This window comes from Rattus rattus, chromosome 6 (genome assembly GCF_011064425.1).
Source record: "Rattus rattus isolate New Zealand chromosome 6, Rrattus_CSIRO_v1, whole genome shotgun sequence".
NCBI classification, from domain to species: Eukaryota; Metazoa; Chordata; class Mammalia; order Rodentia; family Muridae; genus Rattus; species Rattus rattus.
In genome coordinates, this window is record NC_046159.1 from 62,901,215 (window position 1) to 62,928,823 (window position 27,609).

The window sequence follows — 27,609 nt, forward strand, 5'->3', positions numbered from 1 at the left end:
GAGACCGGGCTTTTTTTCCCCGTCCCGCTGAGCTTCGCCCCGCCCCTTACTGAGCTCAGCCAATCAGTAGTCTGTGGGCCCGGGAGCGAAATGGAGCCAGCTAGGCACTGCTGTCAACTATTCCGTGGCCGAGGGACCTCTGCCAACGCTACTTAGTGACTGTTTTGCTATTTAGAAGGACATTGGGTCTTTTCCTAAAGGAATGCTATTCCAGCCACATCGCCTGTTGATGGACACTTGGCACACACACTATACACACATTATACACACACACTATAAAGCTTCTAAGAATGCTCATGTGCATGTACTGTGGGAGGATATGTTGACACCAGGTGACACTATGTTAGAATGTAGAAAAGAGGAAAAAAAAAACTGTGGGAATAAATGATGGTGCAGGATGCGCAGTGGCAAAGACCCAGTATTTTTCCGCTTCAATTGGTGATGGTTTAAAACCATTTGAACATCATTTGAACATGACCTTTCACAGTAATGACATCAATTTTATTTTCTCAGCTTTTGGATTTCTTTTTTTCTCTTCTTTTCTTTCTTCTTTTTCTCTCTCTTCTCTTCTCTCTTCTCTCTTTCTCTCTCTCTCTCTCTCTCTCTCTCTGGTGGTTGTTGTTCCTTTGTTAAGACAGGATCTCATGCGTTCCAGGTTACTTTAAAGTTCACGAAGTAGCCAAGGATGACCTTAAGTTCTTGATCCTTCTGCTTCAGCCTCCCAGGTGCAGGGATTACAAGCTTGAGCTACTGTACTGGATCCTTTTAACTTTTAAAACCACCTTTTATAAATTTGCGTGTGTGTGTGTGTGTGTGTGTGTGTGTGTGTGTGTGTGTGTGTGTGTGTGTAAGAGCAACATGTAGGAGCTGGTTCTCTTTTTATCCATGACTGGTGGGAGGAGGTCTTCTTTAGTAAGCTTTTTTAACTCCTTCTTTTTTGTCACTACCTTCTGTAGATTTGTATGTGATTTAGAGTATATGTGCCTTGATGTACTTTTTTTATTTTTTTTCTTTCTTTTTATTTTTTTTTTTTTTTCATTTTCCTGATTTTTTGAGACAGGGTCTCTATGTAGTCCTTCTGGCCATTATGTAGATCATGCTGGCCTTGACTCACAGAGATCTGCCTGCCTCTGCCTCTTGTCCTTGTATTTGTTTATTTTTTGTAAGCCTATTTTTAAATACCATATTATTAAGGTTGGAGTCTGTGTCCTTGTGTTTATCACTATGTCAGGGCAGGCCACGCACGGTGGTACACAGCTTTAATTCCAGCCCCGGAGGCAGAGGCAGGTGTGTCTTTGTGAGTTCATGGCCAGCTTAGTCTACATAGCATGTTCTAGGACAGCCATGACTACATACTGTCAAAAAAAACTATATTATTTGTGTGTACATGTGTATATGATGTGAGGGGCTGGAGAGACAGCTTAATGATTAAGAGCACTTGCTGTTCCTGTATAGTACTTGAGTTCAGGGTCAAGCATCCACACTGTCTGTAGCTCCATTTCCAGAGGATCTAACACTCTCTTTTGACCTCCACAGGCACCAGTACCATATGCATGTAAGCTGGCAAAACACTTATAAAATAAAAATAAATCTTTTAAAAGAAAAAAAAAAGGCAGAATAAAGAAACTCCAAGTTTGGGCTGGAGAGATGGCTCAGTGGTTAAGAGCACTGACTGCTCTTCCAATGGTCCTGAGTTCAATTCCCAGCAACCACATGGTGGCTTACAACCATCTGTAATGGGATCCCATGCCCTCCGCTGGTGTGTAAAGGACAGTGCGTTCATATACATTAAATAAATCAATAAAAAAAAAAAAAGAAAGAAAAGGTATGTTAGGCTTCATCACAGATTCCTTTAAAAAAAGAAAAAGAAACTCCAAGTTTGTTTTGTTTGTTTGTTTGTTGTTTTTAATCTTTTAATGAAATGATTCTTTAAATTGTAGAATTATTAAATCCACGAGGAAAAATTTATTAGAGAAACTTCTCAGTATGTTCAGCTTAAGGGAGAAAGTCTTAGGGATTAAGGTGGAAATCTTTGGTCAATATTTAGAGAGGCTATAATATAATCTGCTAAGGGGTCAAAGATAAAGTTTCCCAGTGAGTGGGGGTTGCTACAGAGCTATTTGGTCTCCACCAGAACAGACAGGGGCTAAACAAAGACTGGGGTGCTTTACATCAGGCTCAGCAGGATGGAGAAATAGTGTCATCCGATCTGATTATAGCAGATGTGGGAAACAGAAGGTGAGCGGCAGCTCAAAGGGCCTTCCTGTCCCACCTCTTCTGACTGCTTCCCTCCCCTCCCCCTCTCCCTCCGCCTCCCTCTCCCTTGTTCTTCATTCAGTTCCCCTTTAAGCTTCCTTGGGCAAAATTGGCAACCTTGACTTTTCATTCTGTGTAAGCACCCCACACCCTCATTTGCAGAACTCCAACTTGATCCTACCTTCTCCCACACAGAGCCCCCAAACCCCCAGTTCCCCCAGCCCCCAATCCCCCACCCCGGACTTCAGACACTTCCAGGTCCTGACTTCCCAGACAGTTGAGCTCCCTCGCAGGTGAGTGAAGAAAGACATTAAATTTTCTAAGCTGTTCTTGCTCCTTGTCTCTGGTTGAGAACTGTGAAAGAGAAATCTCAATGTACCAGAAACAAAAGCCCACTCCTGGCATATGGAAGTTTTATTCTGAAAAATGACTTAAAGTCCCTGGTCGGATTTCTGTGTTTGCATTTGTAGACAAATGCATGACCTCTGTCCTTCTGGAGCTTGTAATGGGTTACACTAGGTAGGTAGGTATCTGTGTGTGTGTGTGTGTGTGTGTGTATTGCTGTGTGTGTGGTGTGTGTGTGTGTTGGTGTGTGTGTGTTGGTGTGTGTGTGTGTGTTGTTGTGTGGTGTGTGTGTTTATGTGTGTGGTGTGGTGTGTGTTGTTTTGCGTGTGTGTGTTGTGGTTTGGTGTGTGTTTATGTGTGTGTATGGTGTGTGTGTATGTGTGTGTGTGTGTATGGTGTGTGTGTGTGTGTGTGTTGGTGTGTGTGTTGGTGTGTGTGTGTGTGGTGTGGTGTGTGTGTTTATGTGTGTGTGTGGTGTGTGTTGTTTTGTGTGTGTGTTGTGGTTTGGTGTGTGTTTATGTGTGTGTGTATGGTGTGTGTTTATGTGTGTGGTGTGTGTGTGTGTCTGTGTGTCTGTTGTGTGTGTGTGGTGTGTGTGTGTGGTGTGTGTGTGTGTGGTGTGATGTATGTGTGGTGTGTGTGTATGGTGTGTGTATGGTGTGTTTATGTATGTGTGTGGTGTGGTGTGTGTGTGTCTGTGTGTCTGTTGTGTGTGTGTGTGGTGTGTGTGTGTATGGTGTGTGTGTTTATGTATGTGTGTGGTATGGCGTGTGTGTGTGTGTCTGTTGTTGTGTGTGTGTGTTGTGGTGTGGTGTGTGTGTTTATGTGTGTGTGTGTGTGTCTTTAAGGCAGATCTCATGTAATCTCAAACTTACCATGTAAATCATGGGCATAGTGGCTCATGCTTTTAATCTCAGCACTGGGGAAGCAGAGACAGCAGATCTCTGTAAGTTTAAGGCCAGCAGGTTATATAATGATATTCTGTCTCAAAAACAAAAAAACATAACCCAGGCCCACTGTGTACCTGAGAATGGCCTTGAATTTCTGATCCTCCGGCCTCCACCTCTCAAGTGCTAGGACTACAGGCATGCATGCATGTTTTATGCAATGCTGGGAACAGAGCCCAGGGCTTCACACATGCTAGGCAAGTACTCGCTGGTTGAGCTAACCCTTGTCCCTGATCAACTGCACCGGTAGACAGACCATAAGTGCAAACCGTGGTCCGGGAATGAGGAAAGGCACAGCGCTGATAAGGATCGTTGATTGACAGGAGAGATAATAGCTTGAGCACTCACTTTGGCAGCACATGCACTGGACCTGGAACATTACAGAGATTTAGCTTGGCCCTTGTGTAAGAATGACATGAAAATTTGACACTACTGCCAAGCTTAACAGCCTGCGTTTGATCTCCAGGACCCAAGTGGAAGGAGAGATCTGACTCCTACAAGCTAACCTTTGACTTCCGGATACATATGGTCACACACACACACCCCGTTTATAGGGAAGCAAAAGCAGGCAGAGCTCTATTAATTCCAGCTAGTCCAGTCTACGTAAGTTCCTGAACAGCAAGAGCTACATTATTGAGACCCTATCTTAAAAACAAACAAACAAAACAAAAACTGGAAAATGTAAGTGTCAATGACGCTAAGTCCTCAGAAGAAGAGGTAGTCCAGCCCAGGGTGCGGGTGATGGGCACTGCTCAAGCTGAACCCATGTGCAAGGCCTTTGAAGCAAGCAGGGGTTTTCTACACTTGCTACTGAAAGGAGAACTGAAAGAACGGGAAAGGCCAGCCTGGTGATGCTGGAACAAGCAAGCCAGGGGAAAGTGAAGGAAAATGAAATCAGCCACCACCGAAAACCTGGTTTCTTTATAAGAAGGAAGGTGGGCAAACATTAAAGGGCTTTTTTAAAGCCCGATGCCGAGAGGGAGAGGGAGAGGGAGAGGGAGAGGGAGAGGGAGAGGGAGAGGGAGAAACATGTTTCTGTGGGTGTATTCACATGTGTTTGCAGGTGCCTTTCTATGTCATCCACCATCCCTCCCTCCCTCTCTACTTTCCTTCCTTTTTTCTTTTCTTTCTCTCAACAATGTTTCACTATGTAGCTCAGGCTGTCCTGGAACTTGCTATGTAGACCAGGCTGGCCTTGAACTCACAAAGATCTGCTTGCCTCAGACTCTGGAGTACTGGAATTAAGATGTGTGCTGCCCCGCCCAACTCAACAACCTAATTTAAAAAAACAATTCATTTTATCTTATTATTTTAAATGATGTGCATATGTGTATCTGGCTGGTGTGTGAGGAGTGGGCATGCCTGCAGAGGCTCCAGGGGTTGGATCCCCCTTGAGCTGAAGTTCCTGGCACTTTTGAGCTGCCCATTGTGGGTGCTAGAACCCGAACTCCAGTCCTCTGCAGGAGCAGTAAGCACTCCTGTTTTTTTTGTTGAGACGTGGCCCTGACTGTCCTAGAACTAGTTCTGTAGCAGGCTGACCTTGAAACTCATAGAAGACTCCCTGCCTCTGCCTCCCAGATGCTAGGATTAAAGGTGTGCCCCATCACTGCCCAGTTTGCCGTATGCACTCTTAACTGCTAAGCTGTCTCTCCTGCCTTCAGCCACCTAGAGTTATGAGACAGGATCTCACTACACCTAGAACTCACTGACTAGACTAGGTTAGCTGGCCCACGAGCTCCGAGATCCTCCCTGAGCCCACTTCCCGGCCCTGGCTTACAGACATGACTTTTACCTGGATGTTGGGGCTCTAATGCCAATATTCAAACTTTCCCAGCACCCTGCCATCCAAACAACTTCCTCAGCACCTGCTTACTCTTTAAAGAGGGAGGCAGGCCAGGTGAGGGGACACCACACAGCTGTACCCTCCCTGGGGAAAGACTGATGTGGGAAGATTGCTATATACCCCATTTTTTAAAGAAACATACAAAAACTCAAAAATCCAGGAAGTCATGGTGACTAAGTTCAAACTTCAGAACTCGCATGGTGGAATGGAGAGAACAGACTCCTGAATATTGTCCTCTGACCTCTGCACGTGCCCCATGACACACTTGTACACACACACACACACACACACACACACACACACACACACATGCATCAATTTTTACATTAAATAAAGTAAGTTAGCAGAGGGGAAGTTGATAGAGACTTAGTTCTGTGAGGAGTTAGGTAGATGAAACAAACTAAGCTCTGTTTTGGAAACAATTCTACAAGTTCTGGGCAGGCAGGAGAAACAGTGAATATTAGGAGGACATCGGAGAGGAAAGAGGCTTTTACCCTAGGAGTGTGGCTGAGGCCTCTTGCCTGCTGAGGTTCAAGAATTCCAGAACAAGTAACATTTGGTTAAGGCCTCTCTCCCTTCCCAGCAATAAACCTGTGGTTTTCTTGGAATTTCACCAGAAACCCAGTTGACAGCAAATGACATATCCTAACTCTTTTACATAGCCTTAGTACCTCCTGTTTTTACTTTATTAGGTTATAATCTCATCCAAGGCAATCTCCTGAGTCATTTTATACTCTGACTTATCAAAAGGAGAGAGTGTCTTAGTTAAGGTTGCAATTGCTGTGTTGAGACACATGACCAAAGCAAGGGAGGACGGGTTCATTCTGCTTACACTTCAGGTCACTGTTCACCATTGAAAGAAGTCAGGACTGGAACTCACACAGGGTAGGAACCTGGAGCCAAAGCCATAGAGGGATGCTGCTTACTGGATTGCTTCCCCTGACTTGCTCAGGCTGCTTTCTTATAGAACCCAGGACCAGCAGCCCAGGGATGGCACCACCCACCATGGGTTCAATCACTAAGAAAATGCCCTCTAGTGGGACCTTATGGAGACATTTTCTCACTTGAGGTTCCCACTTTTCATATAACTCTAGCTTGTGTCAAGTTGACAAGATTAGCCAGCACTGAGATGGCTGCTGGTGAGATGGCTTGGTGGGTAAAACACTCCCTGTGCAAGCAGAAGGACCTTAGTTTGGATCCCTGGCACCCTGTAAGTGCCAGGCAGGTGCCAGGCTCTTTCTGCAACCTCAGTGTTCAGGAGGTGGAGACAAGGAATACCCAAGACCAGCCGGCTAACTGGACTAGCCAAACCAGCAGCCCTGGGTTCAATCAGAGGCCTTGCCTCAATGCATAAGGGGCAGACGGACCAAGGAAGACAACAACATTAACTTCTGGCCTCCACACACATGCAGACCCACATCACATACACAAGTGCACACATGTGTCAAGAAAGAACAAGAGCAGGAGCAAAGGAGAGATAGTAAATGAAGTAAAAACTGGCTAAGAAGCATTTTTGTTAAGCAAATGACATTGAAATATGATATTCTGGGAAACATAGAAGCAAGTTGTTTTACTAAGTGTATTAAAAACCACACTAGGGGGGTTGGGGATTTAGCTCAGTGGTAGAGCGCTTGCCTTGCAAGCGCAAGGCCCTGGGTTCGGTCCCTAGCTCCGAAGAAAAAGAAAAAAGAAAAAAAAGAAAAGGAAAAAAAAAAACCACACTAGTGGGTTGGGGACTTAGCTCAGTGGTAGAGCGCTTGCCTAGCAAGCACAAGGCCCTGGGTTGGGTCCTCAACTCCGAAAAAAAACCCCAAAAACCCACATTAGTAAACCAGGTATGGTGGAGCATACCTGGAATCCTGGATATCAGCAGACTGAGGCCAGAACCTGGTATATGTATATGTATATGCATATGTGTATATATGTGTGTATATGTATATGCATATGTATATGTATGTCCGTGTGTGTATGTGTATATGTATGTGTATGTGTGTGTCTCTGTGTGTATGTGTATGTGTATATATGTATATGTATGTGTATATTATTATATATGTGTGTATATGTGTATGTGTGTATGTGTATATATATATGTGTATATTGTATATATGTGTGTGTGTATGTGTGTATTGTATATATGTGTGTGTATGTGTGTATATGTATATATGTGTGTGTATGTGTGTGTATGTATATGTATATATAGAGAGGGGGTGGGGGAGATAACTCAGTGGTAGAACACTTGTTTGGAATGGCAGCCGAGGTCTAGGTTCTAGCCTCAGCACTGCAAGGAAGAAAGAAAGAAAGAAAGAAAGAAAGGAAGAAAGGAAGAAAGAAAGAAAGAAAGAAAGGAAGAAAGAAAGAAAGAAGGCAGGAAGGGAGGAAGGGAGGAAGGAAAGGAAGGAAGGATGGAAAGAAGAAAAAACTAGGGCTTGGAGAGATGGCTCAGTCAGAAATGAAGTTCCAGCCACACAAGCATGAAGATCTGAGTTCAAATCCCCAACGCCCACATAAAAAGTACTTGTGGTTGTGTCTGTGCCTGCAGTCCTTAAGCTGTAGAAGGCAGAGACAAGAGGGTCACTGGAGGTTGATCAGCCTAGCTTCAGATTCAGTGAGATACCCAAGCCAAGAGAGTAAGCAGAGTAGGGTACCTGATGGCCCATTCTGGTCTCCATGTGCTCCTGTGGGTGTACAACACTCATACACATACATACGCAAAAAATAAAATGAGGTGGCCAGTGATTGAGGAAGACACCCCATGTTGACCTTTTACCTCCACGCATGTGCACATACATATACACATGAATATATTCATATATACACATGCACACAAAAGTAAATTACCTGGCCCATTACCTGACAAGAAAGAGCCTAAGGAAGAGGCATTTGTGCCATCGGGTGACTTGGGGACATACATCCCATCGTGGTGGGGAGGCAGAGCAGCTCCCAGTTGTGGTAGTAGGAGCCTGAGGCTGCCTGCTCACAACTCAGTGCACTGGGAAGCAGGGGTGGGGGTGGGGAGCACAGGCAGGCTTCCTCCTTTCCCCCATTATATCGATCTTCAGTCTCTAGTCCATGGGATGGGTAGACATTTCCTCTTCAGTTACACCTCTTGCAGACACACCCAGAAGTGTTGTCTCCCAGGTGACTCTAAATCCATGGAAGATTAACCACCAGTGGAGTCCTATTGGTTTAAGAAAGTCATTAAATTAAAATGCCAGATTCGTTTAGAAGTATCCCAGCTGGTGCTTGAGAAGGATATCATCTGTCCACAGCGCGCTCCGCGACCCCACAGACCCGCTCCCCGACAGACACACTCACCGCACTGCCGCCACGTAGCAGGGCTGTAGGCAGGGGAGGAGGGTGGCAGCAGTGCGTGGGGCACAACAACAGCACAGCCAGAGCAAATGACAGGGAAACAGAAGCCATGGCCCGCGCCATGTTTTGGTAAATGCCTCATATCAAGGCCACAAAATGTTTCTCTCATGAATGGTAATGTTAACTTTGATTGTTTTTTTTTTAAGAGTATGGGACTGGAGAGGAGGTTCAGCAATGAAGAGAAACCGCTGTTCTTCTCAGTATACATATTTATACACATGAATATATGTACACATACATGTACACGAAGGTACATGCAAAAGCCCCGGTACACTTTTTATAAGAGCTTTATTTTAATTTATATGTATGTCACATGTGTGCCAGAAAGTGTCTGCTTCTGTGTGGAGGTGGGGGGTGAGATGTGCCTGTCTGTGAGTGCCCTTGGAGGCCAGAAATGTCTGATTCTCTAGAGCTGGTGTTGTAGGAGGAGCGGGAGTTACAAGAGGTTTTGAGTCACTAGAAGGATAAGAATCGAACTTGGGCACTTTGCAAGGGCAGTAAGTAATCTTAACCATTGAGCCATCTCTCTGGTCTCTATATGGCAAAAGTACATGTAACTATCTTGTTCCTTTTTCAGGTTTCACCCTGCTGTTTTGACATTCTTTGGTGATTCCGAATTAATTTTTAGTATGATTTTGCCAAGTGATAATTTCTTCTTTTAAAAAAAAAAATATTTTTTGACGAATGAATGAATGAACGAACGAACGAACGAACGATCGAACGAACGAACGAACGAACGAACGAACGAACGAACGAACGAACGAACGAACGAACGAACGAACGAACGAACGAACGAACGAACGAACGAACGAACGAACGAACGAACGAACGAATGAATGAATGAATGAATGAATGAAAGAAACCCAGATCCAGTTGGCCTAGCTGAGGGGACCACTGCTGCCTCTCCTCTGTCAGGGGCTTGACTCCTTCAGCCAATCAGAACCTGCTCCTGGACCATCTTACGTAGAATGGAGACCTCCTATTGGCTTCTATGCCGGCTCAGGAGCCAATGGGCATATGGAGAGGCGGGGCATCTGTGGGCCCGGGGTATAGCTTCGTGGCCCGCGCGCGCGCTTCTCTCCGGCGCGAGCACCGGCGCGGGCCATGGCTTCTGTTTCCTTGTCTGCGCTGGCAGTGCGGTTGTTGCGCCCCACGCACGGCTGCCACTCCCGCCTACAGTCCTTCCACCTGGCGGCAGTACGGTGAGTGTTTCAGGGAGCGGGTCCGTGGGGTCGCGGAGCGCGCTGTGGACAGATGATATCCTTTCCAAGCATCAACCGGCGGCAGGGCCAGCCCCCGATGGAGGGGTGTGACGGGGCTACGTGGCACGGGGGTGCACGTGGAGATGCGGATGCTTGGCAGGGGACCCTGTTCTGCCACCGCAGAGATGAGTGCGGAGAGGTCTGCCCTTCCCGGACCCTAGCGGCAGCCAGGGTTGCTGCAGTCTGATGAAATCCGCGAGCCGGCTTGCTCCAAGGGTACCGATTTCCCTCCTCCCGGGTGGGTGTGGTTCGCAAGATGCCCCGCAGTCCACTACGGAGCCCACCAGTTCTAGCCTGGGAGACCTGAGATCATAGGTGCCCCAGAAGTTGCCGGGATCTGCTGGGAGTGGGTGCATTGTTATAAAGAGAGCTACGGTGTTGGAGCTTCCGTTCTGCACGTGGACCACTGTGGTGGTCACACCATTCTCAGACTGTTTAGTACCACTTAAACCTTACTCTTGAAAATTGCCAGAGCCGCCAGGCACTGTGAGATTGCTTGTGAGGCAGGAGGATTGCTGCGGGTTCAAAGACAGCTTGGACTACAGAGTGAGTTAGAGACCAGCCTGGGCTGTAGCGTGAGACTCCTTCCTTTACAATCTGAAAACAATAGTTTTATTTTTTTAAAGGTCACAATGGTAAATTTCGTATGCGTATTTTTTCATAATTTTAAAAGTTGAAATATATGAAGGCCTCCCAGCCCCCAAATAAAATTGACTGGAGGAAAAAAAAAAAAACAAAACCAAACCTGATGGGAAAGGCAGGGAAAGTTCTATGCACTTCCTTCATGGGATATTGATTGTTGGGTCTTTCTTGGCCTCAGATGCTCATTCCTGAGCCTAGGAAGAAGAGTCTGAGAGGGGTTGTGAATTCTTTCCCCACATCTGTGTATCTCACAGTTCATCTTAAGAATATTTCATTGCCTGAGTAATTTAGAATGAAAACTTAGAGCCTATAAAAACTGGGCCTCCCACAATGGGACTTTTGTTTCCGTTGAAGGAAAATGGGTGATTTCTACTAGGTGAGAGACATTTCTGGAGCCTTGCATGTCGGAGCACAGGATCCGGAAGTTTTGGTGGACGGGCATTCATTATTCAGGATTCTCCAAGATCTGATCCTGACCTGCCTCTTTGAATTCCATCTCTCATTTCCCTGTTCTTCCTTTCCTCTTCCTGAGTCCTGGCCCCGTGTGTCTCTGGACCACATGTGTCAGAGACTTTGCTAACTGTAAAGATTCTGTAATTCATTACCCGAAGAACTAGACCAGTTTGCCCCCACCCTGGGTTTACTCTTGCGTGCTTTTCTGAGAAGTGTGGGCTTCCTATCCGCCTGAAGGCAGATCTGTGTTCCCTGTCCTGCACATTTGATAATTGCTGTCCCAGGGTTTCAGGAACATAAACTCCGCGGTTGAAGGGAGAGTCCAGTAGCCTAGGAGACGGTGGGCCGGAGAGTAAATGGACTTGGTGGCAGATGTTCGTGCTTGCAGCTCGTTTCTTCCTGTCAAACATCTCTGCTGCCTAAAACTTGGTTTGTATTGTAGGCAGGATAACCAAGAGTAACTTCTGGAAAGAGTATGGCAGGATTTCTATCGTTCGGTCAGTACTGGTTACATTCCTCTCTGTCTTTCTCATTGCCGGCCCACTAATTAAGTAGCAGAACTTTTCCCGAAATAACTTGATCAGGAGCTATAAAGCTTTCCCGATACGAATTCACTGTAAAATCACTAACTGTTGGTTTAAGAGGAAAATAAACATTGCTGACGTGGGTTTTAGTTTTGACCTTTATTGGACCTCTTTCTAGTCTGTCGCTTTAGTGGAAAATCTCTTGGCACATCTGTGGGAGTATTTAATAGTTAAAAACTAAGTGTACAGACTTAGAATTTACTTTTTTTCTTTTAACTTTGGGTCTGAGCTCAGTCTCCTATCTCCCTTTCAGCAGTAACGTAATTTGGCCCTTGGCAAATAGATGGTGGGAATCGGGAAATGACTTGTGTTTTTTCAGCACTCTGGGAAACAGCGGAAGGTTAAGCTGCAGCTTGATTATGAAAAATCTTCATTACATTGAGGCCTGGCTTTGTGTTGCTTTTTTCTTTTTTTTTTTTTTTTTTTTTTAAGTAAATTGGCATAACATCCAGAACCCTCCACTGAAACAGAGATTAGGGACCTGGAACACTGGCCTCTCCAGAACCCAATGTCCTTAACAACCAGCCTGTCATTTTTTGGTCCAAGTGGGCTTCTACTGTTTTTTCTCTGCATTTACTGCTTTCCAAAGTAACTAAATTCTTCTCAGAGTATAGTGTGTGCGTGAGAATTCCTTATTAGCATGTATACATCTTTCTTCTTCCCCTACCCCTTTTAAGGATCTGATGCACTCAGTCTGGCCTTGGACTAGCTATGGAGCCAAGGATAACCTTGATATGTCAGCTGTGAATGGACAATGGGGTAGACCAGAGATCACGTGTGAGGAAGGCTCTATCCTAGTCTTAGTTACTTCCTGTTGCTGTGATAATCCCCTGTGTAGTCCAGGCTGTCCTGGAACTCACCATGTAGACTAGGTTGGCCTCAGCGATCTGCCTGCCTCTGCCTTTTTTTTTTTTTTTTTTTTTTTTTCCTATCCTGACTAGGGGATGGCACCACCCACAGTGGATAGGTTTTTCCTCTTGAGGAGATGGTGATGCCTTACTGGCATGTCAAAGGCCCATCTTCCTGGGGATTCTAGATTTGGCCAAGTTGACAATGCTAACTATCACACCCTCTATCACAACAGTCCCGGAGAGGGACTGGGCAGTGGTGGGCATTTCGAGGTTTGACTTGCCCGGTATGGTATTATTGATATAGCCACATGATATAGTTTGCATACAGTCAAGTCCTCTGCATTCTAAACATATGTGCTCACATAGAATTGCATTGTGTTAGGTTTGTAAACAACTTAAAGATAGTTTAAGGGGTGGAGGGAAACATGCTCATTATATAAATGCTACACTTCTTTCTATAAAGGACTTGACTATAGGTGGAGAGGGCATTTTGGAACCAGTGTTGGAAGAGAGACAGCTGTATTCTACAGTGCTGTCAAAATTAAACCCCAGTTCACTGGGGCTGGAGAGGGGCTCGGAGGTTAAGAGCATTTGTTCTTGTAGAGGACCCAGGTTCTATTCCCAATGCCCACGAAGCAGCTTATAACTGCCTGTTTTTCTCCAGTTTCTGGGGATCTGAGCCCCTCTTCTGATCTCCTTGGGCACTACACACACATGCATACATGCAGGCAAAACACCCATACACATAAAAGAGAAGAAAATACCCACTACCTAGGAAACATGACCAGATAATGACACCAGCAGCATAACACAAACTTCAAGTGGAACACCAATAGTTAGAGAAACTGGTTAACCTCAGAGCTGTGAGGGGCCAAGGGAATGTCCACTGAAAACTGGGCAGTAATGAGGAGGTGGTACTGAGAGACCCTGATCTGAAGTCTTACCTGGACAAGTGCCGGCTGTCAGCAACTTAAGCTTCTGAGCTCCAGAAGCAGCTGCTTCAGTCACCGTGACCACCCTGAATGGTAGCTAATGACTGCCCTTAAATATCTCCTTGGGACCTGGCAAGATGGCTCAGTGGTTAAGAACACTGGCTGCTCTTCCACAGACCTGAGTTCAATTCCCAGCAACTACATGGTGGCTCACAACCATCTGTAAGAGCATCTGCTGCCTTCTGGTGTATCCAAAGACAGCTTCAGTGTGTATTCACATAAAATTAATAAATCTTTAAAAATAAAATATCTCCTTTGGATCTCATATTTAAACCTAAGCCTTTGGTGTTTAATAACTTTTTCTAGTTGGATTAGTCTTTGTTATTTTTTTTCTTCCTCTTCTTTTCTTTCTTTCTTTCTTTTTTTTTTTTTTTCTGTGCAAATATCCAACCTACATTTTTGTGACTGTCACCTTCTGCAGAAATGAAGCCGTCGTCATTTCTGGAAGGAAGCCGGCCCAGCAGATCAAGCAAGAAGTACGGCAGGGGGGGGAAGAGTGGGTGGGCTCGGGCAACAAGCGGCCACACCTCAGTGTCATTCTGGTTGGCGACAATCCTGCCAGTCACTCCTATGTTCTCAACAAAACCAGGGCAGCAGCTGAAGTGGGTAAGTGTCATCCCCAGAGCCTTACTGGTATGTGCCACCATGCTTCCTTCTGAGTAGAGCCCTGAGTGATTGCCCACACCATAACCCCAGCACTGTGGGAGCCAGAGTTAGGAGTTAGGAAATCAAGGCCAGCCTTGGCCACATAGCAAGTTTGAGGTCATCCAATGACAAATAGGTTGTCATGCTGCGGCTTCTAGGCTGTGATCTCCATTCTGTTTTGACCTTAACATTTTACCGATGACCTTGAACACATTTTACATTTGCTTCCCCTGTACATCTCTGTCTTGGATGGGTGAACTGGCTCATGGATTGGTCGTTCATCTCAGCTACGTCAGAAGAGAAGGAAGACACCAGGTGCTCGACCACTGACTGTCACACGAGCAGACGCAGGCACTTCTAAGCCAGCTGCTTCTAGACTGATGTCATATGGTAATCTGCAGTGCCTCAAGGACAGACACAGACCTCCCATCCCCCAACACCAGATCGGCTTCAGCTCCATGATGATAAAGCCAATCAGTGAAGAACTCAAAATCCACTTCTCAGAAGTCGGTCACTTCCTTCAGACCTCTGTTTAACCACATCACAGAGGCCTCCTTCCTGCTGCTCAATCTTTCCCATGATGCTTAAACACCCAAGACAGAGATACTGTTTTTTTAAACTTGTAATATTTATTACTCTCGTTTATTTAGTGTATGTGTGCACGTGCACCAGGGTTACAAATTGTGCCGATGTACTTTTTACATGGGTGCTTGGGATCAAACTCCGGTCCTCAGCAAGCACACTGAGCCATTCCTCCAGCTCTCTAGCTGGCATTTTATCTGAGGCTCAGGCTCCTTGTTTCAACAGGGGTCATTGAATAGCACAGATCAGTGCTGGAGGAGCCCTGAGCTAGTGTTTTGGAGTTACTACCTGTAGGCTGTAATGCAGTTACACAGTGGGCAGTTTACTTAGCCTGCACAATGGCTACACACTACAGATGTTTATTAAATGCTCTGGTGTCCTTTTTTTTTTTAACCCTATGGTTTAGAGCTGTGTAGTTTGATGGTGTTTTAAGCCTTAACTCTCTTACAATAGGAATCAACAGTGAGACAATTGTGAAACCAGCCTCAGTGTCAGAGGAAGAGCTGTTGAATTCAATCAGGACATTGAATGAGGATGAGAATGTAGATGGCCTCCTTGTTCAGCTGCCACTCCCAGGTGAGTGTTGATTTTCGAAAGAACATTGGGGCTGGAGAGATCACTTGGTGGTTAAGAGTGCTGGCTGTTCTTCCAGAGGACCCAGCTTCAGTTCCCAGCACCCACATGGTGGCTCACAACTGTCCATAGCTCCAGTTCCAGGGATCTGATTCTCCTGGTTTCCATTGGCACCAGGCACCAACCTGACATTCATACACATATGCAGGCAAAACACCCATAACACACACACACACACACACACACACACACACACACACACACACACACACACAAAAATAAAATAAAATAAAATAAAATTTAAAAATAAAAGGAAATGATTTCTGGGCAGAGGTGCTGTTTGAAGTGCTTTAAAAAAAAAATAGGAACTGCTTCACTGTGCAGTCCAGGCTGACCTAAGACTTGGAGCAGTCCTCCTGCCTCAACCTTCAGTGCTGGGATAACCAATCTGATATCTCTCGCAGCCTGATAGAGACCTCCATGTGGAGGGTCGTGGTATCTGGCTGTGGTATTTGACTCCTGCTGACTGTCTCCTCATTCTGTGCATCACAGCAACAAGTCAAAGAGAGTAGGTCCCCATGATGAGCCCTGATACAGGATGAGCAGGGCAGCCTTTGCCTCACAACCAGGACTTCAGGGCGTGGCACTGGTTCTTTTTCAGAGCACATTGACGAGAGAAAGATCTGCAATGCTGTCTCTCCTGACAAGGATGTTGATGGCTTTCACGTCATCAACGTTGGCCGAATGTGCTTGGACCAGTACTCCATGCTGCCAGCAACCCCATGGGGCGTGTGGGAGATACTCAAGCGAACGGGTAGGTGTGTGTTTATGTCGCATCTCTGTTTTAGTATTATGAACATACTGTGGGTTGGGCATTCCCGGTCTGAAAATCTGAAAGCCTTTCAGCACTGTTTTGAAATGTTAATCAAATAGAAGCTATGCAGATATCCCCAAATCTGAACCACCTCAATATCGGGGACCCCCCCCCCCCAGCCCACAGCACAAGGTTCCCACCCCGAGGGCTCACCTAACTGTTGCTTAGGATGGCTCTGCTCTATTCTACAAGCCTTGGAGAAGGAAATGTCAGGTTTAACGATGGTGACAGCAAGGATCCACAGGACATTTTGCAATTTCCAGAATGCCTTCAGTGTTCTCTGCACCTTCTCTGTAAGGCAGTCCCAGCCATGACTGGCTGATAGTTTAATGCCTGGATTTGTGACCCAGGTCATCTGCCTTCCTCTGGTACACACATGGCTTTGATTGTACTAATTGAAAGTTTCACCTGTGCTGTGTCATTCGGCTCTGTGTGTGTGTGTGTGTGTGTGTGTGTGTGTGTGGTGTGTTAATTGTTATTTATTTTTGCAGGCATTCCAACCTTAGGGAAGAATGTGGTAGTGGCTGGCAGGTCCAAAAACGTTGGGATGCCAATTGCAATGCTGCTGCACACGGATGGAGCGCACGAGCGGCCTGGGGGTGAGGAAGTCACCTTTTCCTGTTTGAGAACTCTCGGAAGCCATCCTGTGACCTCTGTCAACACTCAGAAAATAACTGTGGTGTGGAAGGCTGCGCTCAGTCCTGGAACTGGCCTCAGACAGATTGGAGTTTTGAATAAAGCTTGCTTGTAGGCAGTTAGAAATTGTCAGTTACGGCTTGAACAGCGCCAACGAGCCTTCTTACCCAGAACTGTATCCCACCGTTAGGGAGGAAAAGAAACGGTGGCTCCTGCCGAGGAGTTAACTGACCTGACTGGTGTGTTCTCATGTTTTGCTAATTCATCTAAAGGAAAGCCCAGTCAAGAATTGCACAAAATTACGGTATTAATGAGCTTCCGTAGCCAACAGAAAACTCTATTTCCGGATACCTTTTGGCATTAGTAAAGAGCAATTTCACCTGAGTAATTAATTCTGGTGATGTTTTCTTAGAAAAAGTAAAACTCTTTAAAGTCCGTGAAATAGGAAATAGATTAAATGTGATTTACATGACCCCAAAGGGCAGAGCCCAGGGCAGCGTCAGACACTCCAGCAAGGAGTGATTGTGTTTAAATTTTTATTTCAGTTATTACTGTGTGTGAGTTCCAAGGTTAGACTCAGGCTGTCAGGAACGCTTGGCATGTTTACACACACACACCCTCACACACCCTGAGTATTGGTTCTAAGAGGTCCGGGATTTTCCAGAGGTGTTGGGTTTCTGCACTGCCGTGAACAGCTGAAAGCTACCTCCATCCCATCCTGGGTTTGGAACTCAAGGCATCTGTTTTTGTCTCTCAGGTGATGCCACAGTCACAATATCTCATCGGCACACTCCCAAAGAACAGCTGAAGAAGCACACGATCCTTGCGGACATTGTGATATCTGCTGCTGGTAAGAGCTCCAAAGTGTGTGTATCTACACACACACACACACACACACACACACACACACACACACACACACACACATACTCACAGTTCCTTAGTTAATGCTGTTCCTCCAGGTACACACACACACACACACACACACACACACACACACACACACACACACACACTCACACAGTTCCTTAGTTAATGCTGTTCCTCCAGGTACCGCCTCTAATGCCCTGTGACTATAGTGCCCTCTTCTGGCCTCTGTGGGCACTGCAGGCACATGGTGCACATTATTCATTCAGGCAAGACATTTCTATACATAAAATCAATAAATCTACAATAAATTAAAATCCAAAAATGAAGTACATTGCCTTCACTGTCCTGCTGATCGTTGCTCTCTGTCACTAGGCATTCCAAACCTCATCACAGCTGACATGATCAAGGAAGGAGCAACAGTCATCGACGTGGGGATAAACAGAGTTCAAGATCCTGTCACCGCAAAGCCCAAGTTGGTTGGAGATGTGGATTTTGAAGGTATTTATTGTGATTTATAAATATCACCTTTCGTGGATGTTAGGACACATTGTCTTCTTTCTTTTTTGGAGACAAGGTCTCAGCAGGTAGCTTTGGCTGTCCAGGGACTCACTGTAGACCAGGCTGGCCTTGAACTTAGAGATCCATGTGCCTCTGCCTCCTAAGGGCTGGGATTGAAGGTGTGTGCCGTCACATCTGGCTCTTCTTATAACTTTTAAGCCTGTATTATTTTGGTAACATTACTAAAATGCTTTTTAAATGTATGGTATGTGTGTATGAGTATGTGTTTGAGTTTGCATGTGTGTAGGTATGTGTGTGTTTGCATGTGTTTGTGGATGCATGTGTATGCATACATTTGTGGATGTGTGTGTTTGGGTGCATATGTGTGTTTGCATGTGTTTGTGGACGTATGTGTGTGTTTGCATGTGTTTGTGGGTGCATCAATGTGGATAATGCTCTCTACCTTCTTCCAAGAGGCACCACCATGCCTGGCTATACGTGCAATTTATTTATTTATTTATTTATTTTTAAGGAAATTGTGTGCATTTGTGTTGCGTGAGTGTGTCTATTTGTGTTATGTGTCTGTATGTATGTTGGTGTACTTTATGTGTGTATGTGTGTATGTGTGTATCCTAAGTCTCTTCCTGTTCATGACTTGGGGTATTCACCTGGAGCTTGCTGGAGTAAGACTGGCTGACCAGCAAGCCCAAGAGTCTGTTTATCTGACCCTCAGCACTGGGACTGCGGGCACACACATCTGCCTCCCTGCACTGGGACTGCGGGCACAGGCCACCACATCTGCCTTTTTGACATGGGTTCTGAGGTTTGAGCTCAGATCCTTTTTTGTGCAGCCAGTGCTTCCCCTCTGATCTGTGCCCTGGCCTGTAGATGCTGTTTTGTTTTGTTTTGTTTTTAAAATTAAAGATTTGTTTTGTGTGTATGGATGTTTTGCCTGCATGTATATGTACGTGCACCATGCGTGTGCCTGATGCCCACAGAGGTCAGAAGAGGATATCAGTAGGTGCCCTGGAACTGGAGTTACGGATGGCTACGAGCCACCATGCTGGTTCTGGGAGCCCAACCCCCTTCCTCTGCAAGAGCAGCCAGTACTCCTAACTGTTGAACCGTTCCTCCAGCTGTCTCTCCTGCATAGTTTGGAGCTAATGAAGGCTCTTACGTTTCTTGCTGCTCTTTCTTGAATATTTTTTAATAACGTGATAAAGTACTGGACGGTCATTGCCACGCACGTCTGAAGCAGCCTGCCTGTCTTGTTTCTGTGCAGGAGTCAAGAAGAAAGCTGGTTACATCACTCCTGTCCCTGGGGGTGTTGGTCCCATGACAGTGGCCATGCTCATGAAGAACACCATTATTGCTGCAAAGAAAGTGCTCAGGCCAGAGGAGCTGGAAGTGTTGAAGTCCACACAGCGGAGTGCCACCAACTAACCCGCCACGAGCCAGTCTGGGAGGCAAAAGCGGGCCAAGAGGGATGCAGTGTTCTTAATTTATTCTGTTGAAATGGTTTAAAATGTTTGTATTTATTGAAAGCTTAGACGGGTGGCTGTGTGTGCACGCATGGCTCTGCAGAACCTCACCAGGGTGCCCATCCGTGTCCTGCCTTTGATCTGGTGATGCCTGGGAGACGCCTCACACTCAGAGTGGATGCTGAACTCCATCAAAAAGAAAAAAAAAAATCTGCCTTTTTGGGCTCTCATTTCCCAAGTGCTATTCCAATACAAGTTGATGGCTCCTCTTAGGTGGCAAGCCTCTGAGTTCAACTTTCAAACCAAAGGAAAACTTAGTAGAGAAAATTAAGGGAAAGCAAGAGACGGCAGACTGTGTCTCATCGGCACTCCCTTACTTCCTGTGCATCCGGGAGAACCCGGGTTGCCCTGAGGACAGCTCAGCTGGCTGGGCTGGTAAACGAAAGCCCACTGTTACTAGCTGTGTCCCCATGGCGGGTCATCAGGGAAGGTTAAGAGTCTCCCCACTCGCTGTTACCCTTCTGTGAGCTTGCCGTGTTTTAATTTTCTAGAATCAAAAGGCTCATTTTATAAATGATGTATGTATTATCATGTTTGGCTTTTGCAGCACGATAGAGAGTGTGTGTGTGTTTTCTTTGCTGTATGCTTTGAGGCCTTTTTTTTTTTTTTTTTTTTTTTAAATAATAATAAAACTCGGGCACAGTAATCAGGAGGGCAGCTCGTGCCACCAAAGAACTGTCAACAGCTGCCTGCATGGCTTTCACGGACCCTGGCTTTCCTGAAAGTTCTCAAGGAGCTTGAGTTAATATAAGACTGAGTCAGATTTTCTTATTAAAGGGTTTTGTTGCTGTTGTTGGGTTTTTTTTTGTTTTGTTTTGTTTTTGCTTTGTTTTGTTTTTAAATAAAGCACATCTGTCTGGTGTGGAATGGGTTTCTGAAATGCTTTTGTTTCAGTCAGACCTAACCCGTTACTGTTTCCCACCCAGTGTTGTAGGCCAGCTGTTCTTAGATTAGCTCCACTCTGAGGAGCTGTGGGGACCCAGCCGAAACCCTTTTGCATCCCAACAGTCAGTTCCAAGCCAAGAGTTTATTAATCCTTAAGATTCATGTGAGTTAGATTCTGGGTGTCTTCCAAACATTCCCTCCATTCATACACCGCTCACTACAAAGGTCTTGTGCAAAAAGTCGTAGCACGTGTGTTCATGTGTGCAGTGGGTATATGCCGTCCCTGCTGTGCAACTGTTTGGTTGACAGACTAAAAGGTGCAAGCCGTCCTTCCACCCCTGCATTCTCATGGGTGTTCGGACCTAGGCTGAGTCAGTTCCCGCTCTAGACAGCCTGAAGCAGGATGAGAAGGGTGAGCCCTGCAGTACTGACCTATTTCTCCCTTGTTCCTCTGCCAGAAATTCTTTACTCTTTACAGGGTGGGTTTGTTTTTTCTTTTTTTTTTTTTTTTTTTTTTTTCTCAGGGCTGGGGACCGAACCCAGGACCTTGCGCTTCCTAGGCAAGCGCTCTACCATTGAGCCAAATCCCCAACCCCTTGTTTTTTCTTTTTAAAACATAATGCATGCATGTGCGTGCGTGTGTGTACCATGTGTTCAAGTACATGTGGAGGCCAGGAGAGGACCTGGAACTGGAGTTCAGGTAGTCGTAAGCCATCATGAGGGTGCTGGGAAGCAAACCCAGGTCCTTTGCAAGAGCAGCAATTCCTCTAACCACTGAGCCATCTCTCCAGCCCCCTTGCGGATATTTTCATAAGTCGCATATGGTACATGTTCTAGGCAACAACTGTTGAGTTCTCTCAGTTATTAGACATGGCATAAGGTAAGCAGACACGATTTAAATTTTATTGAAGAGCAGTTTACATTAGAGATGGAGGAAATGAATTCCTTAGTGAATGGAGGGTTAATACACCAGCATATTAAAGGTAAAAATGTTCATGTGTACACAAAATATAAACGATATTTAAGGTAAAAATTAGATAAAGTGATCAACCTCTTAAGAACTAACTGGTTTCCCAGCCAGTTTGGTTAATGAAGCACACTGCTCTCCGAGTCTGTGACGATGCTACGGCTGAGTCTGGATAGAATGCTATTGCAGGTCGGCGAGACTGACGGATGCTTTTAGCTCTCCTGGGATTAGTACGATGGAAGATAAACACGTTTGTGTTGGACAGGGTTTGGATCAGTGAAGAGCTGGACCGTTTCACCCAGTTGGGAATGGTGTTTCTTCCAACCACTTGTATAGAGTACTAGCCTGACCACCATTAGCTACCCTACATGCAGTGTTCTTGAGATTGGAAATCTGGGCTTTAGTTACTGCAAAATTGGGGTGCAGGGAAAAAAGGGACCTACTCAAATACATCAACAAGTAGGGGAACTCCAGGTTATGAAGCCAGTGACAAATTTAAAGGGTCGTTTGGTTGACCTAGTGTGACTCAAGAGTTCAATTAATGGATACTATTTTGCCTTAAAAACAATCCACTCAGAGCCAGACGGGTGGCTCTCTGAATTCTGAGGCTAGCCTGATCTACACAGGAGTTCCAGGAAAACTGAAGGGTACACAGTGAGCACCCACCACAAACAGAAACAATCCGCTGATACACAGGTTCTCCTAGGAGTGATTTAGAACTGGCTTTTCAGTGTGTGAAAGGCACAGCCCCACTTGAACAGCCAGGTCCACTGAACGGAGGACTGGACTTCAAGCAGAAGGAGGGAAAGAACTACCCAGTCATGTCCTACCGTGCAAACCTGCACAACACATTTAGACCTTCAAGGCCATCACTTCGACGTCCATCAAACCTTCGAAAGACTAAACCGGGGTTTGATTTGAACAGAAGAGACTACATCAGTACACATTTTAAATGTGCGCCCACCACTGGCCCTTTATCTTATTTGTAACTTTGGAAAACATTTTTGTTCTTCTCACAAGAAAGATCCTATCTATGCCGTGTGGCATTTTAAGCCGTGTGTTTTAGGTATTTTAAGAACTGCAAAGAGAAGCAGGGAGCTTCGTGTCTCTGTCAGACATCCCGGAAAGGCCTCCAGTTATCTATCTGGTCAGTGGGTCAGGAAGCAGGTGAAAGGCCTGACACACACTCTAGATGAAGCCAGGGCCAGCTTTGCCCTGCCCCCAGCCTGGAAGAACCATGCAGGACTAGAGGGTGGTCTCCCCACCCACCTCTCTCCCATAGTCCTCCTCGTCGTCTGTGAGGTTGAGGTCAGAGTCCATCTCTATCCTCACCTGCGGCACCATGAAGACCGGACTCCGTGAGTAGCCGAAAGCAGGTGAAGCCGGACAAGAGATTTTGAAATGCAGGGTGATGCTGAGTGGGACAGAGCAGGAAGGAAGAATGAGAGTCTAGGCTTGGGTGCGTTCAGCGCCAGCTGCAGAACAGGGCTCTGATGGAAGCTCTGTCGCTGCTTATCAACTTAAAAAGAAAGCATGTGCCTGGGCGTTTGCATGTTTGTCCGTGCACCACATGCATGCAAGCTCTTTAAACAAAATTTCTTTCTCTTTTAAGATATTTTTTTATGTGAGTACACTGTTGCTCTCTTCAGACACACCAGAAGAGGGCATCAGATCCCATTACAGATGGTTGTGAGCCACCATGTGGTTGCTGGGAATTGAACTCAGGACCTCTGGAAGAGCAGTCGGTGCTCTTAACCTCTGAGCCATCTCTCCAGCCCCTTAAACAAAAATTCTTACAATCCAGGCAGCACTCAGGAGGCAGAGACAGGTAGATCTGAAGTCAAGAGCGGTCTGGGCTACGTAAGTGAAACCCAGTCTCAGAAAATTATTATAGACATTTATTTGTTTATGGATGTTTGAGACTACAAGAGTGGATGTCTGAGGGCAATGCAGGAGTTGATTTTCTGTGCCCACTGTATGGGTCCCAGGGATTAAACTCCAATCATGTTTTATTTGTATTTATTTTTCCAGAAGGGTCATACTGTGTAGCCCAGGCTAACCTTGAACTTGAGACCTGCCCACCTTCACCTCCCAAATGTTAGGATTAAAAGCATGGGCCACCATTTCTTTGAACTCAGGTCTCCATGTTTGGTGGCAGCGCCTCTGCCCACTGAGCCATCTTGCTGGACTTTTTGATGTTGTTTTTGATACGGGGTCTCGTGCCGCCTCCAACTTTCTTTGTAGCTAAGAATGGCCTTGAATTCCTGATCTTCCTGCCTCTGTCTCTCAGAGGCACCCAGAGAACAAAGTGTCCTCTATCTGCTGGGCTTTCAGCCATAGTCACTGAACTGTTTTAACCGACTTAAATGGCTGCCAAAGCCAACTTTCCGAATCATAAATCTGACCGTTCTGTTCTCTCCCTGCTCAAAGAACAGCACCCAGACTCCATAGCATGGCACACAGAGCCCGCCAGAACTGCCCATCAATCCCTGTGGCTGTGCTTGCAAATGTTGCCTTAGGCATGCTCCCACGGCCTGGGCTGCACTTTCCTCCTCGGCTCTGGCCCAGTCTGCACCAGGCAGGTCTTTCTGCCCTGGATGAGACCGTTCCCCTGAGATCACGAGCTCTACATGTGCAGATGCTTGTTCTACACGTGGCACTGTGCCTCCGCATGTCCCTGTACAACCCCGAGTATGGCCTCTTACGCCTGGCAGGTATATCTGTACAGCGCATGTGTGCCTGGGGCCTGGCAGTCCACAAGGAGAGCTCAGACCTCCCAGAACTGAGATGACATGTGGTCCCAAGCAGCCACGTGGATGTTAGGAACCAAACTTGGGTCCTCTGGAAAGCTGCCGGTGAACATAACCTGCGAGCCATCTCACCACCCTCATCTCTCTAGCCCACGAATCCCTTGGACCCCCAGCCAGCCCTTCCCCCATCTCTCAGTCCCCCACCCCTCCAGCTTTGAGGCTTCATCTATGTCCGTCCAGGCCCTTTCACATTCTCTGGGAGAGAACTCCTTCCCTTCCAACTGCTTTCACAGAGTTGGGGAAACACCATATGGCAAGTGCCATCTCTAGCTAGCCAGATTTTCTGCATTTATGGACTTGTTCTGTGGCTCTGTGTAATTTTACAGTTTCTTTTCAATTCCTTATCTCGGTGTCAGCTCTTGTCTACAGATGAGGTAGTTAGAGATTGGATTTGGTATAAACTTTTTCTTTTTTGATTTAATGCTATTGGGGGAGGGGGGAGATGGCTCAGTGGTTAAAGAGAATTTGTTCTTGCAGAGGACCATGTGGTGGCTCCTACCACCCGAAACATCAGTCCTGAGGGATCTGATGTCCTCTCTGGCCTCGACAAGCACACACACACCCGGACACTGTCATATCCAGGACCTACTGTGTGCGAGACTCTTCATGCCTGGCATCTCATCAAGAACACCAAGGATCACATTGGTATGAGGGCTCCTAGCATCTGGGCCTTGAATACTTCCCTGAAAAAAGTTGTTTTGTTTTTCCCTCTGAGATAGGGTCTCATAACCCAGATGGCCTTGAACTTGCTCCATAGCAAATGATGGCCTCAAACTCTTGATCCTCCTGGCTCTGCTAGGATTATAGACACGTACCACCATTCTTGATTTCATAAAGTTCTGGGGATTCAACGTAGGGCTTTCTACATGAGAGGCAGGCACTCTAACCACTGAGCTACCCTCCCCCATCACACGAGTCCTTTTCCTGAATGTTTCTATCTCTGCTTTCTAGTTAGCTTTTGTCAATCTTTTTCTGACCCGTGATAACTGACCCCCCCTGTTTTATTCCTTGGAGTGCCTTGTGTCTTGACCCTTTGCATATCTATCCAAGCTTCCTATTACAGATAATCAAGCTAGCTTTCATTGTTGAATACACTGTTTTCTTTGTTCTGTGTTGACTTTTAGTATTCTGTGCAGTGTTTTGCGACTACGTTCCTTTTCTAAAGTTGAATTCCTTTGTGCATTAAAACCGAGTTATGGGGTTGGGATTTAGCTCAGTGGTAGGCGCTTGCCTAGGAAGCGCCAAGGCCCTGATTTCGGTCCCCAGCTCGAAAAAAAGAACCAAAAAAAAAAAAAAAAAAAAAAAGTTATGTCAATGAGCACACACATTTAGTTCTTGATCTCCATGGCCAGATTACTCACCTGCCTCCCCGGTGTGGGCCAACAAAGCTGGTCCAGTCCCTCAAGCCTGCAGCCATTGCTTAGGCTCCTTTACCTCAGATGAGCCTCCCCCACCCCACTCCATCCACCCCCTCCCCCCCTGCTGAGAAGCTGGGCAGTTTATGGCTGCCAGGGAGGGAGTCATTTCCTTCTGAGTCTCCCGGGGCCCAGTCAATAGCCCCATACCCGTGCACATGGAAAGAGAAGCCTTTACCTTCGATCTGGTTCTGAGGCACTGAAGGAGGAGTCAGAGAGAGTGGCTCCAACTGGAAGATCTTTTTCCTGGAGGGAGATGAGGATGTCAGCCGTGAGCAGGTCGAGCAGGGTCCCTAGTTCTCCAGACGCCCTCACGCTCCCTGTGCTCTGCACTTCAACTCTAGTCAGCATGGCACAAGGGGAATACCAGGGCCTCGGAGAGCATGGGCGGCTTCAGGCTCAATCCCTCATACAGGCCCTTAGGGGGCTAGGAAGGAAAGAGGCACGGGGAGAGCCAGGGATGGAGGGGACAGCAGACAGTGGGAGACAAGAGACCTCAAGTGACCTTGTGCTATGTTGGAGAGTCCTCAAGGGCCCCTGAGGGTGCTGGCAGGATGTGCTGGCCACCCAGTCTGACCTGTCCTTGAGAAGAGTGACAAGTTCTGATAGGATCCTCCCTTCTCTATGGTCAGGGCTCCCCTGCCTCCTGCAGAAGACTACAAGGACAGGTTGGACTGTCTACCACTGGGGAAGGATCTAGAAGGGTCTTCATGAGCATAAGCTGGCTTTCCCAATCACCCTCTCGGTCAGCAGTGGCAGGCGCCTGTGGCTTTTCATAGGATCACAGCCAAGGCCGGACCCATCCATGGCCGTCTAGTATGGAACGGTGACTGGGATTCTCAATCGTCACAGTTCCAGGAAAATGTGGGAGACTCGGGGGCCACATTTGGACAGATGTGTTCTAAAACAATGAAAGGGAAGACCAGCAAAGCCATGGGGGCCGAAGGAAAGTTAGGAATGGCGGTCTTGTCTAGAATGAAGACTGGAGGATGCTCTTTTTTTTTTTTTTTTTGGTTCTTTTTTTTTGGAGCTGGGGACCGAACCCAGGGCCTTGGGCTTCCTAGGCAAGCGCTCTACCACTGAGCTAAATCCCCAACCCCTGGAGGATGCTCTTTTATGGGGAGGGGCTGTCTCCATATGGTGGCATTCTATGCTCTTGGCGGACATTTTTATTTCTCCCTGGCACAGGAGTCCTCAGCATCTAAAACAAGCAGAACACCGAGCTCCAAGGGGAAGTCCTGAGGGGAGCTGGAAGATCAGCGTGCGTGGGAAGGGAGGAAGCAGGTGCTTTACTTACTGGCAACACAGTGGATACCGTTTTGGGGATCAGATGGGATACCTTCCATTGGGATCTTTACAACTGAGGGAGGAAGGAACTGGGGCTGGAGAAAAACAGTGGGAAAGCAGATAAACACCAAGACAACCACTCAGCTTCCTCACCGAGAGCAAGATGCACACATGCACAGTGTGCAAGCCACCATCCTCTTCCCGCCCAGACCAAGTAACACTCGGGCCCACCGAGGCACCATGGCAGTTGCCCACTGTCCTAGAGCCCAGGACACAGGAAGGAGCCCAGCCAGGACTCTCTCTCCAAAGGGTATAATCTGCTGTGTAAACAGTCGCTGTGTTTACAGTGTTATAGTGTGTGTAAACACTATAGCAGCATCGCCATAGTCACTTGTAAGATGGGTCTAAGTGACTCAAATCTCATTCTCTTACAAGTATATGTATCACAAATGCAGAGACGTTTTCCTCAGACCTGGAGT

At 46.5% G+C, this 27,609-nt stretch overlaps 2 protein-coding genes across 2 annotated transcripts in view; one reads left to right on the forward strand and one right to left on the reverse strand.

Annotated features, from left to right (window-relative positions):
- The first annotated feature begins 9,811 nt into the window (after positions 1–9,811).
- Mthfd2 (methylenetetrahydrofolate dehydrogenase (NADP+ dependent) 2, methenyltetrahydrofolate cyclohydrolase) lies at positions 9,812–19,668 on the forward strand. The gene is made up of 8 exons (XM_032906257.1): positions 9,812–9,965; positions 13,969–14,153; positions 15,228–15,350; positions 16,009–16,161; positions 16,713–16,820; positions 17,615–17,707; positions 18,100–18,225; positions 19,508–19,668. Exons 1-8 carry the CDS (start codon positions 9,868–9,870, stop codon positions 19,666–19,668), a joined length of 1,047 nt encoding a protein of 348 aa, XP_032762148.1. The 5' UTR covers positions 9,812–9,867.
- Positions 19,669–21,527: 1,859 nt separating this feature from the next.
- The window catches only part of Slc4a5 (solute carrier family 4 member 5), a 64,054-nt gene continuing 57,972 nt past the window's right edge, over positions 21,528–27,609 (reverse strand). The window contains exons 22-24 of the mRNA XM_032906258.1: positions 27,141–27,225; positions 26,022–26,089; positions 21,528–23,032 (exon numbers count right to left, since the gene is read on the reverse strand). Of these exons, the coding sequence (XP_032762149.1) occupies positions 26,055–26,089; positions 27,141–27,225 (120 nt within the window). The 3' untranslated portion in view covers positions 21,528–23,032; positions 26,022–26,054. The remainder of the gene's footprint in view (positions 23,033–26,021; positions 26,090–27,140; positions 27,226–27,609) is intronic.